The sequence below is a fragment of the Antedon mediterranea genome, chromosome 6 (assembly GCF_964355755.1).
Source record: "Antedon mediterranea chromosome 6, ecAntMedi1.1, whole genome shotgun sequence".
Taxonomy (NCBI): Eukaryota; Metazoa; Echinodermata; class Crinoidea; order Comatulida; family Antedonidae; genus Antedon; species Antedon mediterranea.
In genome coordinates this window covers 11,442,187-11,461,912 of record NC_092675.1, presented here as the reverse complement: position 1 = coordinate 11,461,912, position 19,726 = coordinate 11,442,187, and the positions used below count along the sequence as shown (strand labels likewise).

Here is a 19,726-nt window from a genome sequence, read left to right as displayed (position 1 = left end):
TGAAATTTAAAATGAATAGTAAAAAATATATTTGTTTGTCTCTTGAACAGTAAAAGTTTCAATTTATATAAGCGCCCAGGAAATGAGGCCAGATTACAAGTGCAGCTACGGCAAAATCACACTGTGGTTACAGAATATGAAATTCGTGAAATGGTCAATCTTCCGACGACTCGTTAATTAACCATATCAAGTACTTTTGTAAAATTATACTTATCTGATGTAATTTTAGTCGGTCTTCCCATTTATAAAGTCAATTTTCTAGGAAAATTCATCACAATTGTGTAAAATCATTTGGCAATTCAGTTTACGTATTGTCGATTTTCGCACTGACTTGGGGAAAAGCCTTCAAAATCAATAAAGCGTAACGTATACTGTACATTCCTGTTGAGCAGCGATCGAGGCGACGATACACATGCTCTCTGCTGCCCATGCCTGGCATCGTCACATGATAAGTACAGTATACAATACCAAACTGGTCGGGTTGAGTATACCCGTCTATAATCACAACATGAACGATATACAGTATTTGATTGAAGGTCGACTCGATCTACTGGAATGGTATAGATAATATAGCTCGAATGAGAGAGTTGGAATATTTGTAAACATAAGTATTGCTAATTTTAACAAGTGTAGCCGTAAAAGGCCTGGTAGTATCAATTCGCATAGGGTCTACTACAATAGCTAGCTCAATTTTTAACTATGCCGGATCGGCTATAGGTCTTCTTCCTACTGCTAGGCCTAGGTCTACTTGCTTGATGCAGTGTCCGCTTTTTTGGAAAGTAAACTAGTTTAGGCCTACTATACGATCGGGACACCATACGTGCGGACGGCAATCGGAACTTGCTTTGCCTCAATATTTACAGCAGATTTTGTTTTAGGTTTAGATTGTTTAGGAGTTTGGTTGATAGGATGGGTTTGGAATCCACTGAGTTTTGTTATTTATGGGCCAACCGTCCAGTAGGCTAGCTAGGCCCATGGGTATAATTTATGACTCCATGATTCATCTGTACTAAATTTTGTATTTCATTAAATGTCAAATAAACATATGCTACTACTGTTATTATTACACTTTAGGCCTAGCTTAGAAAATCTACAAAAAATGTATTCACAATGATCGGGTGGTAGTCGTTTGACAGAGGAGAGAGATGTAAATTAGTTGACAAACACAACGTACATGACGTCGCGAGTTTGGAATTTTTTTTTCTCGTTATTACTTCTTCATTCTGACATGTCTATATTGTTAGAATATTTTTTATTAAATAAATAAACGATATTTAAAAGCAATTTTAAACCCAGAATCCCCCTTTAAATTTAATTATTATTACTAGCAGTAACCCGTGCTCCACAGTCTTTTTCTTCCTTAATATGTGGTTATATACTTTGCATGGGCAAGTACAATTAAACAGCACTCTGATAAAAGTACTTTGACAAAAATAAAAACAAATTGAATCACGAATAAAATTCGAAACTACTGTATTTATGGCCATTGATTTGTTATACACTATCCCTTCACTTTAAAAAAGATGTAGGCTAAAAAATGAAAGCAATAGTGGATATGGAACTTTAGACTTTACTTTACTATATTATTTTTAGTGGTGTATTATATATTTTATATATTTTATACATAGAGATAAAATTAAAAAGTGGACAAAAATCGAACGAAAAACACATTGCTGCGGAAACATGAATTGTTAAGTTTATTCATTTACATTTTATTTTTATTTCACTGGTTTTGATATTTTGCAATGTTTTTTGTATGGGAGATTTGTTACATAGTTTGCTACTTTTGTAATTAAATTGTGGTCTAGCAGTTTTTTCTTGTGTGAGGTTTCGTATCTTTTTTAGTAAAATAACTTCAATAACTTTTGACGTATGGTATCAGCAGAGGCTAGATAACCATCAAGGACAATATACCCAAATCACACAGTTTTAAAGGCTACTGATTTGTTTCTCCATAAAGACTTCTTCATAGCTTTATTGCAGGTAATAGGAGCAACATGTACATGTAAGACATTGACTTTAGAAAGAAGGTAAACTAGATAGAATATTATTATCTATGTCAATTAATTATAATGTTACGCCAAGTATTGCACATGAATATATTACTAAAAGATATTTTACTGAGGTTAAAGTGAATGCTTTAAAAAATGACTTGCGTTGCACTGATTGGAACAGTGTATTTAATGAAGAAGATCCAAATAATGCTTACGATGTTTTTAATGGTAACTTTATATACCTATTCAATAAATATTTCCCTCCCCAAAAGATTAAATTGACACAAAAAAGTAATTCAAAACCCTGGCTCACACCTGGCCTAATTAATGCATGTAAAAAGAAGAATAATCTATATAAACATTTTTTTAAAGATCGAACACAACTGTCTTCAAAAAAGTATAAGCGATACAAAAATAAGCTAACAAATATTCTAAGAAATGCTGAGAAACAATATTATAATAACTTATTATTATTAAAACAAAATGATATTAGGGGTACTTGGAGTATCATAAATGGTCTGATTAAAACAAGAAATTATGGAAATCTGCCAAAAGATTTTATCGATAATCCTGTTGATACTATAAATGGTTTCAATACTTTTTTTGCTACCGTAGGACCTAACCTAGCCAAAAAAATAACAAGTCAATTTCCAAGTCGTGATAGTCCCAATGATTATATTAAAAAACGTATTCCAAATTCTATTTTTTTAGAGGCCACTTCCAAAGAAGAATTAATTACAGAAGTGAACTTATTTAAGTCTAAAAATTCCAGCGGACATGATGACGTACCTATGTCAATAGTTAAACACATTATATACGAAATCAGTGAGCCATTGACACATATTTTTAATCGTTCGCTTGAGACTGGTATTTTCCCAGATACCATTAAGATTGCAAAAATTGTTCCCATCTTCAAAGCTGGGGATAAAAGTAGTTTTTCAAATTATCGACCGATCTCCTTGCTGCCCCAATTTTCTACAATTTTTGAAAAATTATTTAACAACCGTCTGTTGAAATTTATTGACAAATTTAATATTCTATACTCAGGACAATTTGGTTTTAGGAAAAATATGTCCACTAGCCATGCATTGCTTCACTTTTCCGAGTATATACTTAAAGAGATGGACAGGTCTAACTATACAATCGGAATTTTTATTGACTTAAAAAAAGGCGTTTGATACCATCGACCACAATATCCTTATAAAAAAACTTGAAGCTTATGGTATTCGTGGAATTGCCAATAAATGGATCCAAAATTATCTTTCTAACAGAAAATAATTTGTGACAATACGTGGTGATACCACCTCAGAATTAGCAGACATTTTATGTGGCATCCCACAGGGATCTATTTTGGGGCCCACTTTATTCCTTTTATATATTAATGACATTTGTAATGCTTCTTCCATATTGAAATACACGCTTTATGCTGATGATACAAATATACTTTTTTCTGGTAAGAACCTGCAATGTATCTGTAATATTATTAATGATGAGCTAAACAAAATTGATACTTGGTTTAAGGTAAATAAATTGACGTTGAATCATAGTAAGACAAAGTATATTGTTTATAGTCGCAAAAACAATTATGAACCAACCAATTTAATTATTAGTGGTGTTGCAATTGAACGGGTAAATAAAATAAAGTTTTTAGGAGTTATTATTGATGGAAAACTAAATTGGAAGTATCATATTGAATATATTCATTCCAAAATTTCTAAAAGTATTGGAATTATTTATAAAGTAAAACATTTACTAAATACATCAGCTTTATTTAAATTATATAATTCATTAGTTTTGCCTTATTTTACATATTGTTGTTTAGTCTGGGGTAATACCTTTAAAACTAATTTAAATTGTTTATACATATTACAAAAAAAGGCACTCAGACTTGTTATGAAAGTCCCATACACCAGTCCAAGTAAACCAATTTTTAATTTTTTTTAACCTCTTGATCTTTATAATTTAATAAAACTATATACCGTTTCTCTAATGGATAAAGCTTTTCATAACTTACTCCCAGTGATTGTTCAAAATAATTTCATTTTATGCTCAGCTGTCCACGATAAATACACGCGACAAAAACACCATTTCTACCCACAATTTAAAAGAACCACTCAAAAATCATTAAGTTTAGTTAGTAAATGGGTTGAACTTTGGCGTGATATACCTGAGACTCTTAAGTTACTTAAGAATCCTATAACTTTTAAAATAAAATACAAAAATAAATTACTTTTGCAATACTCTGATTAGAACAGGTTTTTTTCTTTTTACAATTACATCTTACTCTCTGAGAAATCTTTTTTTTTAAGATAAAAAAAAAACAAGAAACTTGTTTGCTTTTTTTTTTTCTTTTTCTTAAAAGTTACATTTTGTTTGCCTATGCCGTTGTGCCTTTTTTTCATATTACTATTTATAAACTGTTTTGTAACAGGGAGTTTCTACTTATAAGCTGTGCTTCAGAGATTCCCCCTTTCCATTCTTTCATTTTTGTAATGAATATTTATGTATGTTAATGGTTTTTTTTTGTTGTGAATGGAAATAAAGAAACAAACAAACAACATTTGTCAATTTTATTAAAAATTAATTGTACATATTCTTTGCAAATAATACAATCGTGGCTTCCATTTACCATGGTCGTGTGATGGGTCATATAATTCAAATATCCATTTACCTTGTAGTGATTGAACGAATATCGGGCATTATGCCACCATTTTCATGGTTTGAGTAAAGTGTTTTGCGTTTTATTTTTTCATATTTACCATCCCATTCATACGAAATCAACATTTTTTTAAGTTACGGTTAAGTGAATTAACGTGCTTGCAGGCACATTTAAGTGTTACCTTCTTAATTATTTTTTAAATGCCAAATTGACACATGCCTAATAGTTCTTTGAAGTCCCATTCCCTACATTTTTTAGATCTAGTTTAAGGTCACAAACTAGATTTAATGTAAAAATAAACACTATATGGTCCTATTGAGATAACTTTTTTCGTCTTTAAACTCTAATAATTTAAGCAGCCCGCTATAAATCCCAACATGCATTGTGCGCAGATTGATATTTTCTTGTTTCTTCTGTAATTCACCCACTATTTGATCGATTGTGAGGCCAAAACAAATGGAAGACTCTAAATTTCAATTAAAATACCAGGATTCCCCCCACCCCCCAACTTGTATCAACGGATTCTGGCAAAAACAGAAAGACAATTAATGTAGCAACTATACATTAGGCTAGGCCTATAGCTAGTGTACGATGTTCGTACGTTACCAATGTTTACCAGCTGGCCTACATAAGCATAGCTAGGCCGAGCTACTTAGGTGTGCATTGTTTCTCTCTTTTTATCATAATTTACCATAAAACGTACATTTAAGACAATAAATAAAAATAAATGTTGTATCGTGGGAACAGATACTGTACTTCATTTTTTCAATTATTATAATTATGTATACTAATCTAACCTTTTTTCTTTCTTCGTTTCTTTTTTCTTTTTGTTTTTCTTTCAAGTTCTTCTTCATTTTCATCTGCATTTTCATCATCAGTATGTTCCACTTCCACTACTTTACCAACCTCATTCAAGTTTTCTGTTTCTTTCCTCGGTCTGGGTTTTTTTTTCTGTTTCCTTAGCGACCCATCATTTTCTCTATTCACTTCCTCTCTTAAAATAATATAAAAAAATTAAATACTAAAAATGTTTTTTTTAAATTAAAAATAAAAACAAATAATCTGATTAAAAGACATTTTAGTTTTTCCCAGTTTGATCACTCTTGACAGTTATTAAAACTGTCCAATTATTAGTTGTGACGATTTTATGCGTACAAGTGTCGAACAGTATCATGATGCAATGCAAATCATGGAGTTGTGGTGGAAGGACGACAAAGGAGAGGGACAGTAGGGAGCTAGACATGTAACTAGCAAGGAGCACCGAAATCTCAGTTCTTGTTCACTACATACTAAAGAAGAAAACATACTGTATGAGAATATAATATAGAGATGGAGAAGAACTCATTGCGATTGTGGATATACTGTAGACCAGGCTATAATTCAGTGGACATTGTGGTGGACACTGTAAACATAATAAAGAAGTTATTGGGGAACGTCTTTCATGATATTGGATTTGAGAAGCTTGGACTTTTGGAAAAAAGTACTCTGACTTTATTATAATCAAATACGTTTAATGACAATTATGCTTCATACTAAGTTTTAGTAGTTTACCCATTGACATAAACCAATGACTGAAATTAAGGAAGCATGTAAGCGTATATATGAAAATTGATCGGTAGGGAGCAGCAAGCAGTGGTGGCGCCCCGTCGGAGAACACGGGTACTTTTTGTCGGGGAATATAATATACAGTAAAAAACGTTCGCGTTCACTTTATATAGCTTCAGCGCCTAGAAAACCACGACGTTCCATTGACCGTGACAGTACGTCAGGGCTATTATGCACTTTTATGCATTCATTATTTCCAGCGATCTAACTACTAAACAATAGCTAGTACGCACTTGTTTGGCGGTATCCCTTTGTACGAATCGTTCACCGTTGGGTCGAGACGCCTGATATCATGTTCCATCCAGGGACCAAAATGTGTAATGTAGTTATTTTCCAGGCGAAGTTTACCGACGGTTACCGAAGGGAACACGGGTACTTTTTGTCGGGGAATATATATACAGTAAAAAACGTTCGCGTTCACTTGGTAGCTTCAGCGCCTAGAAAACAGCGACGTTTCATCAGGGAGTTTTTACAACTCCCTGGTTTCATTGACCGTGAGAGTACGTCAGAGTGCTATTATGCAATTTATATGCATTCATTATTGTCAGCGATCTAACTTACTACTAAACATTAGCTAGGTACGCACTTGTCTCTGGCGGTATCCCTTTGTACGAATCGTTCAACGTTCAGTCGAGACGCGTGACATCAAGTTCCATCCAGGGACCAAAATGTGTAATGTAGTTATTTTCCAGGCGAAGTTTACCGACGGTTACCGAAGGGAACACGGGTACTTTTTGTCGGGGAATATAATATACAGTAAAAAGCGTTCGCGTTCACTTCGTAGCTTCAACGCCTAGAAAACCGCGACGTTCCATTGACCGTGAGAGTATGTCAGAGTGATATTATGCACTTTATATGCATTCATTATTGCCAGCAATCTAACTTACTACTAAACAATAGCTAGGTACGCACTTGTCTGGCGGTATCCCTTTGTACGAATCAGTCAACGTTCGGTCCAGACGCGTGATATCATGTTCCATCCAGGGACCAAAATGTGTAATGTAGTTATTTTACGTCGTGTACTGTGTCGACGTACGCTACACTACAGCAAAACGAATTATGTTAATTGTTCGTATGTTCACCAATTTTTTAATTTACAAGTAACCTTCTAAAATAAATATTTCATCCATTACTAAACAAAAATACATGCCATTTTCGCTTAGCCAACATCTTATTATAGCTAAGTTATTAAATTTTCAATGTCATGTATGTCATGAATTTCTCACCACTCGGAAGTCCAGATGGTACGCACACATACACTTGGGAGGAATAAACTTATTTCCCCGACTGAAAAAGGTCTACGTTTGCGTTTTTTAAGCCTCTAGGCCTGATGTTTCCAAAGTATAAAATGCAATTTTTTGAAGACCTGCAGCTCTAGTTTTAAACATTTTCTTAGCTCAGCCCCAACAATAAAGCTGGTCATATTTCGAAGTACAAGAAGTGCATTTTCCGGGACCTAACATCTCTATTTTTCAAATATTTCTTAGCTCAGTCACAACCATGATAGGGACTTACATATTTTGTTTCATGTTTTGAAGTATAATAAGTCCAATTTCCGGGACCTCCAACTCTATTTTTCTAAATTTTCTTTGAACTTTTATTTTATAAATTGAAAAATATGGATTGAAACATCATCGCGCATCGTTGTTTTGCACGTAGGATTTTATTTATGCATTATAAAAGGCTACCCTAAATCTGATTAAAATGACCTCAAATGACGCTAGAACGCGTTGCTTAAGGGGGGCTTCGCCCCCTGGACCCCCCACCCTTGGCGGCCCCCTGGCCCCCAGCCTAGTGATGCTCGCTTCGCTCGCATAGCCCCCTCGTCGGGGAATGTAGCCCCCGCGTCGGGAAGATCCTGGCGCCACCGCTGGCAGCAAGCCTAGTTATTTTGTTACAACCTAAAAAAAAGTGGGCCGAAACGTCTCGGGGTGAATCGTCCATACTGTAGGCCGAAACGACCTTGATTTGGCTAGCATGAAAGCATGTCTTGCTCTTAGTTTTTTTTAATTTGGCTAAAAAGGCGTTCGACTGTTGAGTAAAAAAGGTATTACTACTAGCTTGGCCTAGATGGCTAGCTAGGCCTCCTACATCTAAATATATTCAGATTTTTGTAGAATTTAATTATTTTACCAAACAAAATTGTGATTGCTAGTTATGCTGTTGATTTTGCTAGTTAATTTTTTTACCATTAGCAAAGTTTGCTAGTCGAAAAAAGGAAATTTCGAGCCCTGATGTATGATTTTTTCATGTTTTATGCTTAAATTGAAAGTGTTGCAGTGAGTTGTTTTTAATGAAAATTTTGCATAATAATAGAACAATAGTTAATTAACGAAGTTGCGAAATTCCATTGATATAAAACAATTAATTACGATACCCTTTTACTAAGGCCTAAACTTTTTTTGTATTTGTCATTTCCTTTTACTTAATTTTAAAAGCATTTTTCTCAAAACACTGATTGTAACAGCCAAAATTTTAGACTGAGATATCTCTGGAACATTACGTGTACAGCTCCTCGGGAAATCTTGACCACTTTTTTATCATGCCCTACTGATAAGGGTGTTTGTTTAAAGGCCAGGTGCGGGCAAAACATTTCTATTGATCATACATTCCAATAATTATCGATCTTTAGTTTCCCCTATGTTTCATAATTTTTGGGATTTTATTTGTGTTACAGGAGCTTGTTGAAAATTAGCACTTTCATATTAGTTCAAATTACACAGTAAAATCTCTATTCTTTTGTACACAACTGTTGAAAATAGAGAGGCATTTTAAAAAGCTATGAAAAATAAACGGTGTGGTAAAAAATGTTATAAGATGACTAAATATAGGTAATATAACTTTTTTATAACAATAACATATAACAATTTTACATTTCTTGTATTTTTATTCAACTTCAGAATTTTATTTTCATGCTATAGCAAAAATTATCCACCGTATATCCACCATCTTTTTTCACCTTCTAGGGAGTCACCAGACATGTTACTTCATTATGTTAACTACCTAACTACAGAAAAAAAGTCTTCTTGGTTTTTTTGGCAGAATTTTGCAAAATTTTGTATTTGACCATATTAGGGAAAATTCAAGGTTTTTCGTCTTGATTTCTGTTACAAATATTTGATTTATGTACAATTAACCAGATATTATATTTAAAATTCATGCCTGTACCTGAGCTTTAAGAATCTTAATATAGGCAATTAATCTAAATCCAATTAAGGGCCCAGCTGATAAGGGCACCACAACAAACGTAGTTCCGTACAACTTCCTGTATACTCCAATAGGGAGAAAAAGTGTGACGTCACGTTTCCTGGCTACCGACTGCGCCGGGTACAAACAAAGTTTGGTCGGCCATCTTGTCCTATTCTAACGCATTGATTTAACACCGCTTTTTCGTACATCCCAATAAATTTCGTTTTTACATAATTTAGAGTTGATCATCTTGCTTTATTTCACTACGTTACTACCGTTGAATATTTTGCTGATAATATATTGTAAGTTCAGAGGTAGCGGCCGTGTGCAGTTGTTCTTAGCCGCCTATAGCAGCGACATTTTGCCGATTAATATGACCTATATCTGGCCTAGCTTATGCATCAAAACTAGTAAAATTCAACATTTTACCTACCATATTAAAAACTCAAACTTTAATAAGCAATAAATTATAAATAAATAAATAGTAAAAAATTCAATTTTAATTAATATTTTAAGTACATCTACCAAACCAATTTTAAAATGTTCTCCGACCTATCAGGAATCAAAATCTGTAATTCTTAAATGACCATTCCTGTGCTAAACTTAAGAACGCCCTTAATTAGTGCTAATTAGACATTTAAATAGCATTTTGAGTACATCAACGAAATTCACACCAAACATACTTTTGAACATACTGATTAAGGATTCATCATTTAGTCCAGTCAATCTAGTGATATTTAGAGGTAAACCCACCACAAATTGCAATAGTAACAAAACATTAATTTTTTCATTCCAAATGTAGTTTATAATGACATATTAAAAGTCACCGAAAATTGAAGCATTGGAACACATTATTTTTTATGTAATCTCAACAACTATATAGTGATTTTATTCCATAAATATTTTGGGGTAGGTGGTAACATTTATGCCCATAACTTGTGGTTTTATAATCCAATCTCAATAATCTTGATATCAATGTGTAGAATATATATTTCTTTCTAATATGCAATTTAAAAAAACAAAATACAACATTTATTTATATAACTAGAGGTCAAAAGGTTATTGACCTTTTACAAAAACTCATTTTTTTTCCTGATGATTAAATGATTAACTGTAATATTGTGCCATAATTGTATATGCATTTAATCAAAATTGTGTTTTATCTGTACCTGTATCGATATATAAAATAGGAAACATGATGTTAACTAGAAGAATTTCAAAAGTAATGATGTACTATTCTTATTGAAATTGATTCTTGATCAAATGTAATGTAAACAATTTTGGGGTGGGGGTAGCGTTTATGCCTATAATCCATTGTTTTATAATCATATCTAAATAGCTTTAGTACCAATGTGTAGAGTATATATATCCTACTAATGATATACATTAAAAAAACAATTAATACAACAGTTATACGTAACTAGAGGTCAAAAGGTCATTGACCTTTTACAAAAACTCAAATTTCCTTAAAATAGCGTAAAACTAAATTATGTTTATATATATTATATTTATATTTTGGAAGTATTTGGTGCAAATAATGTTTTTCTTGTACCTATTGTATCGTCATGAAATAGGATAAATTATGCTAGCTAGAAGAAAATTGAAATTCATTAGCGGTATGTACTATTGTTGATTAATTAATGAGTCTTGATAATTTGGAATCAACTCATGATTTATATAGATAGATTTTTGATAATTTTAGTATCAACGAATTTACGTAATGAGAAGTATTTGATCTTCGCAGGGTTGCGTCTTCTCTCCTCTCCTGTATATTATATACACGGATGACTGTCGGAGCAAACAGGACAATAGTCATCTTTTCAAATTTGTTGGCGACACTGTCTTGTTGTCTCTCCTTCAAAATTCACAGGACGGTCATGGTTCCGCATTAGATGGTTTTATCCAATTTTGTGGAAACTCCTACTTGGAACTCAATGTGACCAAAACCAAGGAGATTATTGTAGATTTTAGGAAGGAGAAAGGACGCAGCCCTCTGGTATCCCCCACAAATGACGAACCAGCGATATTGTCCATTCTTTTAAATACCTAGGTACTATATTTGAGGACAATCTCAGCTGGGAATTAAATACAGAGGCAATAGTAAAGAAAGGACACCAGAGACTTTATCTGTTAAGAAAGCTGAACCATTTTAATGTCGATAAAGTAATTCTCATGGTTTTTTTATAATTCCTTTATTTAGAACGTTTTAACTTTTTTCCTTTAAATGCTGGTTTTTTAGTCTTAGGGTCAAAGAGAGAAACTCACTACAAAGAATTGTTAACTTAAGTTCTAAATTAATAGGTTGTCAACTTCGTAGCTTATCTTCCATGCCTTGTTCAGTGATTTCGAGCTCATGCCTCATGGGCGTCGCTTTCAATGCCCGGCATGTAGAACAAACTGGAAAAGAAATTCGTTTTTGCCAGTTGCCATCTGACTCTTAAATTCTTGAACTTTGACTCTTGTTATATTGTACTGTATATTGTGATATTTTTGTATATTTTGTAAGATCATTTAAATCCAGACCTTTTTATTTCAATTGCTCCGTGTGGGATGATATTGTTTAATCCTTCAAATAGAAAAGGACTCACAACTTATATGTCATCAGTATCACTTTCTTGTTCGGGTATTAGTACAGTTCAATGTCATTGCATTCACCACATGTAGTTCTAGTTACCCTGAGTGCTTCAAGGAGATACTCAGGTTCTGGCTTTAAAGTCTGTGTGTAGAGGAACCATGTTTCCATCATCTGATCTTCCATCCCCAATCCTCGATGCCTTTGAGGGCGTATGACAATGGAATACGTTTAAAAAATTGTGCTCAATAGTCAGCAGAAAAAAGCTGTTTTCTGTGAAATTTTAGTCACTTTTATTGTAATCTACACTTGATTTACAATTACGGATCATGGTCAGCAAATCTGTAGGAAGTACAATTTCAATTTTGATAAGTTATCAACTTCTACCTGAGCTAGGCATAACAGCTTTGATCACCGTCTCAGTTGCTAAGGACGCTACCGGTAGGAAACCGTTCACCATTGTTGTTAAGACGTCCGTTGTCAAGGACGCTACCCGGCCTACTTGTTGCTAACGGTCAACTGTAATTTGGGAACCATAAACAACATTGCTATCAAGTTCAAATTTTCTATCTGGCATTATCGAAAAGTATACGGTACCACATTGCAATACCAATGGAAATGTGAGTAAAGAATGATTGATTTTTGTACATTTTCTAGTTTGTATAGAAAATAACATTATATTTTTACTCAGTAATACTATGGTGCCAAAGGGGAAGAAATCAATACAAAATCGCGCCAATGATGATGATGACGACATTGGAAATGAAACTCCAGATCGAAACAGTGAGGATATAAATAACACTGTTAAAACGCCGGAATTTCATCTATCGTGTCAACAAGCAATCAGGGATCTGGAAAAGTCACTTGTTGAGCGATTATGCGACACAATGAAAGAAAACTTCGACCTAAAATTAAAACTAATTAATAAAGATAAAGATATAATTCAAAACGACAAAGAGTCACTAATCAAGGAGAATAAACAACTCAAAATCGAAATTGAATCACTAAAAAAAGAATTGAAGAAAAATATACCAAAGAAGGATGACTACGGTACTAAGCTGAAAACTGATATAGACAAGCTGACCCAGAAACTAAAAGATTGTGAAAAACAAAACAAGCTTCTTAGTACAGATTTGGAGTCCCTGAAACATAACAACTATATCATCTTAGAAAAAGAAAAACAGGTGACTTCTCTACAGGAACAGGTATCTAGTGCACAGTTAGAAATTAATAAAACCAAAGATGAAGCGTACGAGGCGAAAAGAATCCAGCTAGCAACTGCAGTTGACACTTCAGGTTTCGTACCCATAGGAAATAAAAGTAAATCTCCTTCAAAAATCATCTCGAGCAACTCCCAACAACAGAAACAACCTGATCTGAACAGAACCAATACAGTTTTGGTAATCGGGAATTCGCATCTTAGGAAGGTGGACAACATGCGACTTGTGCCACAAGCAGAGGTAAAAATTGAACATGCCTTCTCCATTCCAGAAATGAGGGAAACGCTTGAATCGAACGATGCACCAAGCTGCGTGGTCCTTCATGAAATAACGAACTCTCTGAAGAACATGCCTGCTGCAGACATCGCCACATCGATGGTGGATCTCGCAACAAGATATGCAGCCAAATTAAAAAATACTTCCTTCGTGATTTCGCTAGGGTTACCCTGTCGTGGTCCCCTAAACTTTGACACCGAACTCGTCAATACACATATTAAACACCTGCTGAGACTCGCACCGATGCCCAATGTATTTTTCCTCGATCATGGAAACTTTTTAAGGAACGGTGAAATCGTACATAAAGTATTGGCAGTAGACGGTGTGCATCTATCCACAGAAGGAACCAGTTTATTTGCAAGTAATGTGAGACGCGCGTTGAAGCATCCTGGGAATAGAAAGGAGATATTGTCGCTCCAATCATCGCTAGCATTATTAAGCACTTAATATCATCTACTATATTAATACATTATTATGAATAAGTCACTTAATCATTCATGGTGCAGGCCTAGTTCCATTGATTACATGCTATGTGATATTAATATGCTTAAACTTGTATCTTTCTTTAAAGTTCACTCACCATTACCCTTTTCAATACATTTTATAATATCATGTGTTATTAACATTAACATTGAAAATTGTATTGATAATTCAAATAATTATATAAGTCTCCCTCTTGACTATATAAATGATGAATCATTGATAAGAAGAAATCTAGATATCAAGCAACCTGATATACATGGAAAATGTATTATTGAACTATGTAAGAATAGTGGTTTCTATATATAAATTTACGTAAGGGCAAAATTCGGTGAATCGCGCCTTACTTTTAGAATTTTTACTCGATGGTATATAAAGTTGGTTCGTACTTTCGGTACTGATTTTAACCACCTGATGTAACCCTGTTTACTAATTAAATTAAGTTAGATAATTAGTTATTGACGATTAAAACGAATTTAGGTTCAACGATTTGCCCCAAATAGGGGTGTTTTCCGATCGTGGTATACACTGTCTAATGGATGTCCGTCTTGAAAAATACCCGCCACAAAAATGCGAGGAGCCTTCGCATTTTCCTATCTCCTCCTACGATAATTGTTTTTAATAGCTGAAAACCGGTTGAACAGCTCGAGTACAGTATCATAATGTTGAAGACAGGCCGATTTTCTTAAAAAAATACTATTTTGATAGATTTAATATACGTTTATGCAAATGTATTGATTTGAAATGAATGGAACATTCCAATCTCTGTTCCACAAGTGTCTATTCCCTCAGGCGTCGTAAAGGCAGGTACTGTATACTCATAACAGAAATTCGATCCATTTTGTTTTAATCTGTGCTGCAGAGGTTGGATATAGATTTTTTTTAACGGATAATGAGCTAGCGTTTTCAGTCGCCGTATATTATGTACAAATCTTTATTATTGCAGTTAAACCACCCACGTGACATCATCACCCTTCCCTCACTGGCATGAGTAGCGTTGTAAAGCCAGTAGAGGATAGCCCTACGGTGCATCACATGCCCTAAACGCAGAACAACTTTGGTGGGTAGGGTTAGGAACCAACTTAAGTATGAATTGGCTCTAAGAAACAATTGAAAACCATTAGGCCTACTAATTAAGTTGAGTTAGATGATTTAATATTTATTGACGATTAAATCGAATTTATGATTTTCCACGAATAGGGGTGGTTTTCACAAATTGTTTTACATTATTTAAACATATTATACACGTCGTAGTGATGTATCGTTACATGTACTATACTATTTCAATCGACTAGGACGGTGATAGTTTCAACAAACATCGCAATGTTTTACTGTGTTTAGTAGTATATTATTTGTAAAACATGAAAACAATTAATATTTCGTTCCTACATGGATAAAGAATATATTTAAAAATTGTTCCTCTTTGCACCCATCCTCTTTCCCATCCCTCAACCCTAATGTTACATACAAAACACAAATTAAGTTTGTTTAAATTTGACTTAAACAATTGGTCTCATTTTGTGACAAGTTTCTCTTTCGGAAGTAATTCCCAGGGTGCTAATTTTAGTTCAGTACATAAATCTATTTATTCGTTCCTGTAAACGACATGTATTATTGTCCTGCGGTACGTACATTTGAAATCGCCAGTTTTTTAACGCTGAAATTATTATGTATTCGAGAACCATCTGTGGGCACGACCTAGATGGTACGCGAGCGAAGCGAGCGTACCATCTAGTAAGAATAATTAACGGTAGAAAACTAGGTGATCTCTCTGGGTCATACACATGCTTTAAACCAGGGTGCAGGCCTAGTTCCATTGATTACATGCTATGTGATATTAATATGCTTAAACTTGTATCTTTCTTTAAAGTTCACTCACCATTACCCTTTTCAATACATTGTATAATATCATGTGTTATTAACATTAACATTGAAAATTGTATTGATGTGAATTATGGTGATGAAGAAAGCATCCTTGATGTACTGCCTAGACAATTCAAATGGTGTGATAATTCCGAAACCCGTTGGAAACATGCGCTAAGTCTGTTTGAAGTCCAATCCGATATTGAAACGTTACAAAATAAGTTAACAAGCGGAAACTTTACTATCGATGAATGTGTATACTCTACTCAGAATGTGTTTACCACGATAGCAAATAAAGCCGGACTGCGGCTTAAAAATACGAACAGAAAATCTAATAAAAATAGAAAAAATAAAAAGATAAATAAAAATAAAAAATGGTTTGATAAAGATTGTGATACACTTTATCGTAACATCAGGTCCGTTGCAAAAAAATTAAAGACACATAATTATGACATGAAAGAAATACATAGATACAATAAATTAAAAAAAAGAGTATAAAAAACTTCTGAACATTAAGAAAAACAATTTTAGAAATGTACTGTTTGATAAGTTAAATCATCTTGAAAAGAATAACCCAAAAGCTCTATGGGAGGTATTTAACGAATTAAATGAAAAGAACTCAAATAATCTACATAATCCCGTTAATCCAAAGATTTGGTTAGAGCATTTTACGAAATTAATGAATAAACATATCCCTCATAAAAATAAATACTTTGAAAACTTTATTAACAATTTTAACCTTGATAGCAATGTCCAGGTTGTCAACGAACTTAATAAAGATATCACTTCTCTAGAAATTGCTATAGCGTCAAACAAATTAAAGAAAGGCAAGTCAGCTGGAATTGACGGTATAAGAAACGAAATGATAAAATTAAGCATAAAATATCCATTTATAAAGTGTATATCCTCTTTATTTAACAATATTTTAAAATCGGGTATTTTCCCATCAATTTGGCGGATGAGTACACTCACTGTTATACATAAAAAAGGTGATAAATCGATACCTAAAAACTATAGAGGAATTGCAGTAGGAAGTAACTTATGTAAACTTTTCTGCATTGTTCTTCACAATAGACTTACTACCTTAACTGACGAAAATCAATTAATCACAAAAACCCAAATTGGTTTTAAAAAGGGTTCACGAACAAGTGACCACATTTTATTCCTTAAAACAACTATTGATAAGTACATCAACCGCGCTAGTAAAAAGTCGTATCTTTTCGTTTGTTTCATCGATTTTTCTGCCGCATTTGATACTGTATGGCGAAAAGCGTTACTTTTTAAACTCTTTAAAATTGGTGTCCATGGTAATTTTTTGAATATTGTACAGCATATGTATTCGGATGTATCATTTTGTTTAAAATTGAACGGAATGATTACAAAACCATTTGAATCTACTGTAGGTGTTAAGCAGGGATGCGTTCTTAGCCCACTTTTGTTTAACATTTTCATTAGTGATTTAACCGCCATTTTTGATGAGACATGTGATCCAGTATGTATCAACGATAAATCATTTAATTGCCTACTATACGCTGACGATCTGGTTATTATGTCAGAGAGTCAAACTGGTTTACAAAATGCTTTAAACAAATTATGCAATTATTGTGTTAAATGGAAACTGACCGTTAATGTTGATAAAACAAAAATCATAATATTTAATAAGAGTGGAAAAGTTCTAAATTATAAATTTTATTTCGGGACCGTTAACATAGAAATCGCAAATGAATACAGTTATCTTGGTATAACGTTCATCCCATCTGGAATAAATTAAAAGACAAAGCCCTTAAAAGTTTTTTCAGAATTAGAAATACTTTGTCGTTCGCATCCGTCAATAGGGCATTTCAACTGTCAAGAAGTTTAATTAATCCTATTGTGAGTTACGGAAGTGAAGTATGGGCTCCTTATTTATTAAGAAATTTAAATGAAAATAATTTTATCGATCAATGTGATAAATATTCTGGAGAATCGATTAATATTAAAATATGCAAAAATATTCTTGGAGTAAACAAAAAAGCATCCAACCATGCTATTAGAGGAGAATTAGGCTCATATCCAATTCTAATTTCATTGCTATGTTCTTCCATTAAATACTGGTTAAAATTAAATAACATGTGTTACAATGGGATCGATTCACTGGTTATTGATGCCCTTTTGGAGAATAGAAAATTAGACACACAGTACGCACGCCAAAAAGGCTTTACATGGTCCTCTGGAATACGACGTATTCTGGAATCTATCGAGGCAACACATATTTGGCAAAGGCCTTGTAATGTAAACATTAATTTTAACTTAAATATTTTATCGAAAATACAAAAAAAGTATGATAACCAACGGCTTAATATGATACAAAACCATCAACCTAAATTACGATCCTTTTGTACATATAAAAATTCCTTCTGTATAGAGAATTATACGTTATTATATAAAAGAAATAAAAGATGTCAGTTTAGCAAGCTAAGAGTAAGTGCGCATGCTCTCGAAATCGAGAGAGGTCGCTACACAATCCCCAAAACAGATGCAAACAATAGATTGTGTACTCTTTGTAAAGGCAGCGATATTGAAGATGAGATCCACTTCATGCTATATTGCCCCATTTATGATGACATCAGAACGGCATTATTCTCGGATCTAGATTTTTTAGATTTTTTTTAGTTTTTATTTATTATGCAGACCTTGATTTAAAAGGAGCGCCATGGCGCTGACGCTCCTTGGCGCTCCTGAAAACGATCAAAGGAGCGCCTAAAATAGCGCTCCCCAACCTGTTACAGTGCGTCATAAAAATATATATAATAAACGATCTTATGTTTGGCTACACCCCCGATAAGCTTAGCTAGGCGCGCCTACGATCTTTGATGTTGTGCGCTCGATTTACTTGTTATGGCTACCCACCCTCGATAAGCTTAGCTAGGTGCGCCTACGATCTTTGATGTTGTGCGCTCGATTTACTTGTTATGGCTACCCCTCGATAGGCTAGGCGCGCCTACGATCTTTGATGTTGTGCACTGGATTTACTTGTTATGGCTACCCTCGATAAGCTAGGCGCGCCTACGATCTTTCACATGATGTTGTGCGCGCTTGATTTTTATTTTCGGTCACTCACAGACAAGTACGCACCATCCTCACTTGATTTTATTTGAATTTATTCGTGAATGTGTCAACATGGCGGGCAAACGCGATTCTGTTCAACTTTCTACGTTCAAACAATGGAATTTGACATCGTTTGGCTACGAAACATCTAATGTAAATGACAAAATGATGGTGACAAAACTATGGTGCAAAGACTGTGCAAAGTTTATGGATAAAATTCGAACAGATGGTCGCATCAGAGGGAAGGCCTTACAGGACATAGAGGCATATGTAAAGGGTACAAATTTTGTTACTAAACATACAGCCACACGTCACTTAACGTCAAAGGTAAGCTGATCAATATTTATTAAATATTAATAATCATTATGCATTATGTATGTAGGCCTATTGTTAATATTATAATTAATACAGTAGGCCTAGGCCTAACTAATTAACATCTTCGGGCTTGTCTTATTCTGCACTGCCAAAATAAAAACGTTGGGCGATATGACGTCACTTAGCAAACGCATGGTTTTCTCTCGCCGCGAATCAAGCGATCAATTAATTCGTCTGTTGACGTTTTCCGATCTTAAAAAACGTGTGTGTGATGATGAATATTAATAATCATTATGCATTATGTATGTAGGCCTATTGTTAATATTAATTAATACAGTAGGCCTAACTAATTAACATCTTCGGGCTTGTCTTATTCTGCACTGCCAAAATAAAAACTTTGGGCGATATGACGTCACTTAGCAAACGCATGGTTTTCTCTCGCCGCGAATCAAGCGATCAATTAATT

At 33.8% G+C, this 19,726-nt stretch overlaps 1 protein-coding gene across 6 annotated transcripts in view; it reads right to left on the bottom strand.

Moving 5' to 3' along the window:
• Positions 1 to 19,726, bottom strand: part of LOC140052631 (jouberin-like) — a 159,661-nt gene that overhangs the window by 102,729 nt on the left and 37,206 nt on the right. For all 6 annotated transcript variants that reach the window (XM_072098291.1, XM_072098294.1, XM_072098297.1 and 3 more), the window contains exon 5: positions 5,451 to 5,647. In XM_072098291.1, coding sequence (XP_071954392.1) covers positions 5,451 to 5,647 — 197 coding nt within the window. The remainder of the gene's footprint in view (positions 1 to 5,450; positions 5,648 to 19,726) is intronic.